This window comes from Barbus barbus, assembly GCF_936440315.1.
Source record: "Barbus barbus genome assembly, chromosome: 43".
Classification (NCBI taxonomy): Eukaryota; Metazoa; Chordata; class Actinopteri; order Cypriniformes; family Cyprinidae; genus Barbus; species Barbus barbus.
The window spans coordinates 15,111,113-15,122,331 of NC_136721.1; the positions used below are offsets into that span (position 1 = coordinate 15,111,113).

Here is an 11,219-nt window from a genome sequence, read left to right on the forward strand (position 1 = left end):
GCCAAGTATGTCTTTACTGTCCCATTTCTATATTTTATAAAAATATCTAACTCTTATTGGGAATACTAGAAATAATACTTAGAAATAATTGCCATTTAAAATGTGCTCACAAAGTTTTGAAATACTTTATTTATTGTTTTCTTATTTAAAATTGAACTTGTGAAGCAAAAAATAAATATTTGAAGTTGTGCTTGTGCTATTTTTACTGGTTTTGAGGTCACTGTAGATTGTATTAATAATAATGGTGGACAAAAACAGCAAACAGACACTTACATCCTCATCTTCATCTGAGAAATGGGGTCCAGTAGTCTTGTTGACTGCCATGATGATGGCTACGACGTCCTTTCCGTTCATGATGGGTGAGGCCAACATGTTGCGTGTGGTGTATTCAGTTAGTTCATCAACAAATGAGCTAAAGTGACTGTCCTACAGTGAAAGCAAAATCAGTTTTGTCACATACAGTATACACTAGTCCCTACGCACTAGTCTTTTTATCACTTACTAAAAACTGATATTTGTTGTAGAGTCAGGCTGAAAAACTTTAGTTTATTTTTTAATTTAGATACAAATTTGTATTCTTTTGATGTTAATTAAGCAAAATAGCTCATCGCAGATGAAATGCATGCAGTACACAAAAAAAATAACTTTTAAAAGGCACATTTTAAAGGAATATTTATAATCCACTATTAACTGTGGCATTTGTCTAACAATTAATTATTGCTAATGGAAAAAAATGACTTCTGGATATTAGAAAGTAGATGAGGATGAGGGTTTGGTTTAGGGTTAGTTGCATGTAATTACGCATAATTTATAGTTTTTACTATAATACATACATGCAACATTTGTAACAATGGCACCATAAAATAAAGTGTTACCATTCTTTTATTGTTAGTTCATGTAAACTAATGCAACTAATGTTAATGGAAGCTTATTGTAAAGTGGTACCAAGAAGTGTTTCATTGCCCTCGTTTAACAAGATAACTATAACTAAGTGATTAAACAAACAATCATCTGTAATTCAACTACTGAGAGAAGATTTGGTCACAGGTGAAATAATCCTTCATGCTGGACATGGGTCATGGCATATTGAAATAAATGGATTATGTCAAGAGGATTTGCCAAGCCTCAAAATATGATCATACCTGCAGTCTAATAATGTATAATAGTGTGACTAGTCTCTCTCAAAAAAAGTCTTACAGTGTGTCTACTCTGTGTACAGATGTTTTAAAAGCAATATCTTGTTTTGTACCTGTGTAACATCCTTCACATTGATGTTTTTCTTGGTTTGAGCCACATATCCTACTATACCGATGTCCAGAGGGAAGACGATCTCGGAGTCTGGAGGCACCACGCAGTCGTCAAGCTCAGAATTTTCATTAACGTTGAAGAGACGTGTAGCCAGCTCAGCGATGCCGTTTCTCTGTCGATACATGAACAGGCTACACCGGTCGGCATGGATCAGAGCGCTGATCCGCTTCAGAATCTTGAACATCACCTTCTCCATATTGACGTTCTCCTGCATGTCTGTAATGAGATCGTAGAATATCGCTCCCTCCTCTGTAGAGCATATGTCCTTAAAACTGTCCATATCCACTTTAGACTCTGGTATTCGCATGATGGAGGCCACGGCACCAGGTTTGAGCTTTTTGTCAAAATAGCTCCTGGCAAAATCTGGATTTCCATCCAGGAACTTCTCCACATCTTCCTTTTTGACACTCATCTTGGGATCTTCTGCCCCAATCCAAGTACTGGCAGGTGATGGCCAAGGAATGAAAGTTCAAATGAGGTTTCTGGACAAAAACAAAGTTTACAGCATGTAATCCTCAAATGGTTGAGAAAACGAAGAATTGTAAGATGAGACGCCTGCAACAGCAGGGGCAACCCGTGTCCTATCTAACTGTCATCAGCAAGGTGTTTTCCTAATAGTGTTGAAGGTGAATCAGGATCTGCTCTAGTAAAACTGATCAGGTGACCTGCATCAAAGCCTGAGCCCAGAGCTGAAACCGAACGACGTCCTCCTCTGAACGCTCTCTGTGTCCTGGGAAAAAGAAGAGATGCTCTTAATGACAGTTTTAGAGGAAAAGCTATACGATCATAAAGTATGTGAGAGCTAATGCACAATCATATGCTTTGTTCCTCTATATCTCCTCTCCAAGAAGCCTGGCCTTTGCGCTACAAGCTCTTTAAGTTCTTATTAAAAACACACTCCTCATTACTAAGCCCTATTTAACCAGGCCACTAGCTGATTATCTCAGCACCCCAGTTGTCTTTTTACTCAATGTGACTGCAACCATGAGAACAGTGAAAGGGCTTTCCTAAAAAATGCAAAAGAACAAATGTACAGAATATGTGAGTATTAGTCATTAAATAAGACCAAAAGATGACCAGACATATATATAATTTAAGAGAAAATTTATAAAAATACAAAATAAATATAATTTGCAATATAACTGGTAGACTGTGATTCATATTCCTTTATTCATATGCAAATATTATGAACACTGCACAGCAATATACAGTATTACATAATTGGTGTATGGTATGTACAAACAGAATACATTATAATGGTATAAACAAAAAACTAGTGGAAGAATTACGATCAACAATATAAAACAAAAAATGCAAAAATAAAATAAAAATAAATTAAATAAAAGCGCAAAAACAAAATAAACAGAAATTAAAATAAAAAAGCAAAACTAAAATAAAATAAAAAAAAATGCAAAAATAAAATGAAATAATAAAACAAATTACAATCAGCATCCGTAGCTATTCTCAAAAAGAGTAAATAACTCTGTATTCATTCTAATTGTATTAAAAGTATAATGCTGACATTTTATATAGCAGTAACATGGATAAGCTTAAAAGCCATTAGCTTAAAAGTGGGACCACTGCAAATATAACACTTACATACATATATATATATATATATATATATATATATATATTTTTTTTTTTTTTGCAAAATGTAACTGGTAGAAAGTGTAATACGCCATTGTGTGCGAATATTATAAACACTGTACACCAGTATACCGTATTATATAATTAGTGCATGGTATTTAGAAACAAAATACATTATCGTGGCATAAACAAAAAACTAACAGAAGCATTATGAACAACAAGATAAAAATTTAAAAATTAAAATAAATAAATATAATATTTAAAAAAATTGATGCTGCTTGCTTGGAAAACGTTCCTAAATCTGTTGGTCTTGGTTCTGCTCCTGAGCTACAAATTCTATATCAGATTTTATATATATATATACATATAAAATAACAAAATTAAATTAAATAATAAAACAAAACATAATTGATCATTTGTGTTAATAATAAATGAATTAGATTTCAGGTATATTTGGTGCATTTTAAATATTTCTAATAAAAACTACTGAGGAATACAGGCCTAGATGGAATAACTATAAAGAGTATTATCATAAAATGCCTATAATCCTTTTGTTTAGGTAAAGTTCATATCTATATAAAGGCCTCGTATCCATCTTAAGCAAAAGGTCATGAGGATAATCAGAATATTAATAGCTCAATACGTGCACAAAACAAGTAAGAGCTTTGGCTGCTGAGGGAAGGTCCTGTGTGCATCTGTGAGTGCTGGTCTATCTCTATTGTTTTGGTTTCAGTTATTTTCCAATACACAAAGATTGTAACTAAATCAACCTGTTTGACAAAATGCATTGTCTTTAGAGTTGCCTGGGGGTTCAGATGGAACTCTACCAGGGTGTGAACCTCAACCTCTATATTAGCACATCAGATCCATAACCAATAGGATATCACCAACTATTGTATTGATAAGAATAACTGATTCCTATGCACAAATTTCAATAATGTGTTCATGTTTGTTTAAACATTTAAATTGTAACATGTAAGACTTTTTTATTCTTTGACATGTGAAGAAACATTTTATTTTGTGGGTGACTTCTTAACCCACAAAACAGCAATAATCAGAATCTGAATGCAGCAGTTGTGTTTTTGGCTATAGTTTTTTTGTTACTGTGCCACCTACTGATAAGAATCAGTCATTGTTCTGCACTCTTAGGTAAAAAAGCTGTCGCTGGGGTGGATACCTTTCAAAATGCACAAATATGTACACTTTAGGTACTAAGATGTGCCTTTAAGGTACCAAAATGCAATATGCATAAAATACAAAGGTGTACCTTTTGAAAAGGTTCCGCTGCAGTGACAAGTTTTGTACCTTTTTTTCCTGAGACTGTGTTGATCAGGATGATGCTACACATCAACCAAACGAAAATGAAAACAAATGTATTCTCAATCTCTTGTTTATAAAAGCCCTCAAGGTTTTATATGATAATTTTTTTTTTTTGTAATTGTCAAAAATGCTTTTGTCACTGCCAATAAAACCCACAAGGGTGCAGCAGACCACAGTTCGATTCATTTCACTGAACTCATGTGAACGTATTGATCTCACATGTAGTTATCTTGCAAATTGCACAATCTGAATTGATCTTGCCTATTTTATCCTGCAGTCCTTGGACTGGCTGATGGGAATGGTTGCTGGGTCTCTAATAGTTAAAAGCTCCTGAGATAAAAAAAAAAGTAAAATGTTAATTTGCAAAATTGACTGTGTTGGGAAGCTTTGTTCAAGAACACTATCCTGACAGGCATTTATAAATCTTACAGTTTTCTGTGGAAGATCTTACATGTCTTACACGCACACAAAAATTTCACAGCATGTGTATCGTGACCTGAAGGTTTTACATTTTACAAAAAGGCCTTTTACTTACTAAAAAGTATTACCAATCGGTTAGAGGGCAGAACAGATTTTACAGCAATTGCTGATAATTTAGAGGTCTTAAAAATTCATGCATCAAATACATAAGCTTTGTAGGGTTGAAGACCCCGTGCTCTTTGAACTGGAGCATGAAACAACGGATGTGATTTCAGAAAACAAGCTTAATCTACTGCATCAGTCAACGGGAACATGTGCATGGTCAGCACTTGTGTATGAATTCACACTAAGGAGTGCCTTTGTTTGAATACTTTCATAGGTTGGCCTGGACCAAACCTTAGGGGGTGTGAGTGATTAGGATCAGGGTTTATGGGGTGAAGTCCACGTGAATGACAAACAAAGCAAGAGGGCAATAGATGCATTTCTGAAAGTGCTAAAGCTTAAGGAAACATCAAGGTGGGAAAATATCCACTGAGAAAAAAAATGTATGGTGAAGAATTAATGCAAAAAGTGGTGTTTGCCATTAAATTAATATGACCATGCTTTTTGACAAAAGGTCTAACCAAGTTAGAGGCAAGAATAGTGCAAAAGCTGAATAGTGCAAACACGTTATAGTACAAGGGATACACAACCAAACAAAACAAAAATGTTGTCATTATTTACTTAGCCTCATGTTGATTCAAACCTCAATGATTTTCTTTTTTCTGCGGAGCACAAAATAGGATATTTTGAAGAATAACTTGTAATTGTTATCCCAACAACATTTATTGGAGCCCAACGATCTCAATTGTATAGACCAAAACACCCAATGAAACAATTCTCAAAATATCTTCTTTTTGTCCCACAGAATAGAGAAAATCATACAGTTTTGGAACAACATGAACGTGATTAAATTATCGCAGAATTTTCATTCATTCATTCATTAAAATGTTTTGTAGTTTTTAAACTCATTTAAACATAAATGCACTCGACTGCATAACAATAACAACAACCAGGGACAAACAATAAAAAATATTGGGTTTTCTTTGTCATCTGTTTACAAAGTATATATAGCTGAGATCTTGAGAAGCTGTGGCCAAAAAAAGAATAGAAGGTCTTAAAAAAGCAGTGCACTAATCTCTGTGGAGTACACCCACAAATATATACTACTGAGCGCTGCCTGGAGTGCCAAGAGAGGTTAGCCATATCTCATCTTTAGACACAGTCGAAATAAATGGATTGGGATTCAAACTATAGCAACAATGCCACTATAAGAGTTAATCAAGACAGGAACTAATTATGCATTATGTAATGGAACTTGTCAAGCAACTGTATGAATAAATATGATGCTGAATCACCCCACCTGAGAGCAAAGTTCCTTGAGGTCACAACAGCATCTGAGCCAGATCTCAGTGCTGTAACGTGATGTTACCCATGGCCAACTAATCCTAATACTGCTAATTCAGCAAATGTTGGCCACTTATGTTACGCAGATATGCATGGGAACTAGTCCCAAGGACAGCTCAGAAAAGTCTTATGGGGACAATGTATAAGTCATTTTAAAGTAGATACAAATGTACATCAGTCGTGTTGTAAAATAAACGTCATCTTTAATATAAAATGTCTGGCTGAGTACCTTAAAAACACACCTAGAGAGTTAACAGTGATTCCTGAATTAAATTTCCAAACAAAACTGTGATAACCGTTATTAACCTCAGATTAAAAAACCTAAACCTAAAATAGCTACAAAAAAAAAAAACTGGCATATCTGATACTGACTGAATTGCATATATAATACATTTTAAATGAATGAATGAATATTACTGATTCATATGAAAGTTAATTATTAATAATAATAATAAAATATTCTTTTGGAATAGATAATGCAATTGTATGAATTACTTTTATGTAATGATATCACAAGGTAAAGAGTCTAGATTTTGACTGCATAATTATTACTATTCCTGCTTTTCATAGCACACCAGTACTGTGCCATTATAAATAAAGGCTCCTCTTAAAACCTGATGAATGTGAAATTGATGTGATCACATCACACAGATCTACTAGAAAAGCCAAGTACATTATTACATAATAGATTCTCCTAATGAATAAAGCTGCTTCCGTAATCACGTCCATCTCATCAAAACAACACAAAGCCTCTATCTATTGTCACCAAGATAACACTAGAACATGCACCCTCCCCACTGAAATCAACAATCACAATCATCCCAACACAACAATTCATCTTGTCTTGTTGTTTTCAAATTATTGGACAATTAGTACATCTTGCATTAGCTACAATTAAGTCACTAAATTCATTTATCCTAGTTATTTTAACTAAATGTAAATCCTCTAGATCTTACATCTATAAGTTTCTCTTATAATAGTTAATATTTTAACATAATAAACATCAACATACAGGACATCAAGGATCTAGACTTAAACTTAGATGCAAAAATCAAGATCAGTCTTTTTCAAAATAAACATTCTAGCTTCATGTAATGATCTGTCAATGATCTGTCATCTGTCAATGATACGGGCCAGTAACTACTGTATGTGAAGAGAGAATATATACAAGAGTTTATTATGAGTTCCAATCTTTGGAGGTAAACTATTCCAAAAAAATCACCTAATAACATGCTACACAGACAGATTTTTCTTTTTTTTAAATTCCAAATTTTGTTTCCCAATTTCAATTTTGTTTTTCCAAAACAATTCCCAAATGTTTTTGCTTTACAGTTAAAGTCTCACTACATAGTTGCATAAAGCTTTAATTATTTTTTGGCGAGCATGGGAGGGTTCAACCGAGAAGCCAGATTACAGTGAGGATTTCTACAACCGGATTAACCATAGATTTAAGAACCTTATTTAGTCACAAGAAGTGAAAATAATCAATAAGCCCGTCTGTGGAGTTGGTATAAAAGGGCCTTTGCTCAGTGTAGACAACACAGCCTTGTGGAGAACCACAAAGAGAGATCCTACACCACTGAATCCTTCCTTTTGTTCACTCCAAACAACAAAACAAACAGGTAAGATCTAGTGTTTTCTGTAGGCCCTTAGGGCTATGAGGTTACCTAAACTGCAGTTCAAACTGTAATGAAAAAAATATCTGATTAGCACCTGTGGCTTCCTTCTCAGTTGTTTAGAATGGAATGCTACAAGTTTGCCCTGCTGGTGGTTTTCCTGTCCTACATTGAGCGCTGCTGGTCTTCCTCCTGCGTTGTGGACAGCTTTACTGTCAAGGACGACTTTGACCCCAAGAGAGTATGTAGTATGCAGTTTAATGATTTCAGAAAGGTTAAAAGTTTGCACATTTGCAATCTTAATATAAAACAAGACAGACTGACCTAACCAGGTGTATTGTATCTTGTAGTATGCAGGCAAATGGTACGCTCAGCAGAAGAAAGACCCAGAGGGACTCTTCCTCCAGGACAACATCTCTGCTGAATACACCATTGATGATGACGGCACCATGACTGCCTCTTCCAAGGGCCGCGTAACTCTTTTCGGGTTAGTGATGAGTCTGAAAGTATGAGTGTAACAATTAAGCATTCAATGACATTTGATTCAGAAAGCTTAATAAGCTTAAATAAGATTGCCATAACATCACATGCTAATGCTAATTCTGCTAATTCACGCTAACAGAGAATGTTCTCTGAACTCTGGAGATTCTCTCGAAGTTATGAACAAATATTCTTTCAGTAACATTAATAGAATGTTCCTTTAAAGTTATCTGGTCTTTAGTAATGTTCTCAAAACGTTAGCACAAAAACATTAGTTATACTTATTCTTTGTGTTAGACGGTTTAAAGAATATTCAAACATAACATTTGGATAATGTTTGCAAAATAATAAAATGGAATTTAATGTTGTCTTTAACAATTCACATAACCAAGAAAAATGTTCTTCAAACATTTTTAAAAAATGGGAAAAACTGGACATTTTATATTCATAGTTCCGAGAACATAAAGCTAGTTTGGTAGCAATGACGTCCCATGCTAATGCTAATCCTGTTTTATACAGGTTCTTGGTTAATTGAGAAATAAGTTAGTGCTGATGTCACATGCTAATGTTAATCCTGCTAACTCTTTACAGATTCTGGGTTGTGTGTGCCGACATGGCTGCCCAGTACAGTGTTCCTGACCCAAGCACTCCTGGCAAGATGTTCATGAACTATCAGGGCTTGGCTAGCTATCTGTCCAGCGGAGGTCAGAAGACACTTATGTACCCATTATTACATCTGTACCCATTACTGTCACATGAATCATTTGACTTATTGTTTATTCTTCATAAAGGTGACAACTACTGGGTCATTGACACTGACTACGACAACTATGCTATAACCTACGCTTGCCGCACTCTGATGGATAATGGCACATGTGAGGATGGCTATGCCCTGGTCTTCTCACGCAACCCCCGTGGCCTGCCTCCTGCAATCCAGCGCATCGTCCGCCAGAAACAGGACGAGATCTGCTTGGCTGGTCAGTTCCAACCTGTCTTGCAGTCTGGTAAGTCCACTGACAGAAGTCAGGCTTTCAATTTAGCTGCAATACAACAAAAGTAGTCTTATTAATTCAGTTAATCGTGCACATATAGATGGAGTTTGGATTTGATTTGTCTGTCTGATCTGATTTTTCCCATCTCACATTTTACAGGGGCTTGCTAAGCTGTTAGAGAAAACGAAGAGCATGCTGGAATAAGAAGCAGCATCCAGGGTCATTCCATTTCAGCGCTGTAGAGATGCACATGTGCATCAGGGAGACATCAGATCATTGACCTTCTGAACTCAAGGGAATCTTGGAGTGTGTTAAGTGTGTGTGACAATAAATATTTTTTAAACAAAACTTTCCTTTGGACATTTTTATGGAATTTATAGGGGCGGGTGGTTGTGCATTGCTTTGCATATCATTGACATCTTCAGTATCACTAACAATTACATACGTCAGTCTGGTCAAGGATGTTTCTCTAGATTATTTGTAATTTAAAATATATTAGAATGGATACACAGCAGTGAATGCCCCTTTTGTGTACAAACCGAAAGGGATATATTATAATCCACAGCATATTTGCATTAATAACCAATGCCAAAAAGAACAGAATCAACATACAGTATAAATGACAAGGGACAAATACATTTCTGTTTGGGAAACATAATAGAGATTATGGGAAAACATATTAATGAGGGCTCATGAGATCTAAAATGGTAAAAATTGGACAGGTGTTGTTTTTCCAAAAGAAGATCAAGTTATCCACTTAGTGTAGTTACAAGGCTTTAGTAATGATAATTCCTGTAAACTGACATTACACAACAAAAGCTTTTATATTTTCAGGCAATGGATAATAATATATTATATATATGACAAATATATTTGCAGCAGTAAAATATATCTTGTCTTAGCATTTCTTAACAGATTCACAAGATATTAAGTAGATGTTTTAAATGTTTAAAACTACTGTAGCTCGGATGATTTTAAGAAGACATTGATTAATTAAATTTAATAGAATTAAGTGTAATTAAAATCATACCAGTCAACAGTCAAATGTGTCTGAGGCTTAGAGAAACATTTCCATTTTCAATTTCTAAAAATATGCCCAATTATAAGAGAATCAAACTTGAGGATTTTCACAGTGATATATTATCCATTATCAAGGTCTATTAATAGATAATAGGCATAATGTTTCCAATGTTAATCGAGCAGTAACAGTTAATTTACATAGTCAATGCAACAAAGGTTGGCATAAGTAAGTGCAGTATGAGCTTATCCAGTTCAATTTTACATTGGGTCATTACATCTGAGGTCTTGTCAATTTATCTACAATAGGTTAATACCTTCTGAAAACTGTTCTTGTTACGACTGCCGATAAGTATTCTCATGCCAGCTGGTGTCTTGGAGACAGAACAAATTGTCTGTACTGAGCCAAGCCTCTGCTGGAGAAAGTCAGGGTTAATGACATAAGGGGCTTTTAAAGCCTGACAATGGTAAACAAGATGTAGAAAAGTCTAGACTCCAGACTGAAAGACAGGCACAGTTTTCTGAACTTGTACTACTAAATAATACTCAAAATTAAAAAATTTGATTTAAATAAAATCAAAATGTTTTCATTTAAAAAAACACGGTTCCCTCTTTTGGCGAGTTATAACCTCATCATGAAGCAGCTACATTGAAACTTAAAACATATAAAATATATATATATATTTAAATACATTATTTAAAAATTTAATTTACATTTAATTTGTGGTCTGTTCATCACACAAATCAGTCAAATGAGGCCATAGAACAACATTCCATTATGCATTACATAGATACAGTATATATAAATATAAAGTGATGTGACATACGTCCAAGTATGGTGACCCATACTTGGAATTTGTGCTCTGCATTTAACCCATCCAAAGTGCACACACACAGGAGTGAACACACACCCAGAGCAGTGGGCAGCCATTTATGCTGCGGCGCCCGGGGAGCAGTTGGGGGTTCGGTGCCTTGCTCAAGGGCACCTCAGTCGTGGTATTGAGGGTGGAGAGAGTGCTGGACATTCACT

General features: G+C 34.9%; 2 protein-coding genes across 3 annotated transcripts in view; one reads left to right on the forward strand and one right to left on the reverse strand.

Annotated features, from left to right (window-relative positions):
- The window catches only part of pde6b (phosphodiesterase 6B, cGMP-specific, rod, beta), a 29,390-nt gene that overhangs the window by 7,871 nt on the left and 10,300 nt on the right, over positions 1 to 11,219 (reverse strand). Inside the window, exons 2-5 of one of the 2 annotated variants that reach the window (XM_079404513.1) lie at positions 9,025 to 9,220; positions 8,025 to 8,200; positions 1,250 to 2,038; positions 274 to 426 (exon numbers count right to left, since the gene is read on the reverse strand). In XM_079404513.1, coding sequence (XP_079260639.1) covers positions 274 to 426; positions 1,250 to 1,720 — 624 coding nt within the window. In that variant the 5' untranslated portion in view covers positions 1,721 to 2,038; positions 8,025 to 8,200; positions 9,025 to 9,220. Of the gene's footprint in view, positions 1 to 273; positions 427 to 1,249; positions 2,205 to 8,024; positions 8,201 to 9,024; positions 9,221 to 11,219 lie in introns of those variants that run through there. The other variant, XM_079404512.1, reaches the window with a different exon arrangement.
- Positions 7,492 to 9,523, forward strand: LOC306861959 (purpurin-like). Its single transcript, XM_079404514.1, has 6 exons — positions 7,492 to 7,706; positions 7,816 to 7,941; positions 8,051 to 8,187; positions 8,772 to 8,884; positions 8,972 to 9,184; positions 9,332 to 9,523. The coding sequence occupies exons 2-6, from the start codon at positions 7,825 to 7,827 to the stop codon at positions 9,340 to 9,342; spliced, it is 591 nt and encodes a 196-aa protein (XP_079260640.1). The 5' UTR covers positions 7,492 to 7,706; positions 7,816 to 7,824; the 3' UTR covers positions 9,343 to 9,523.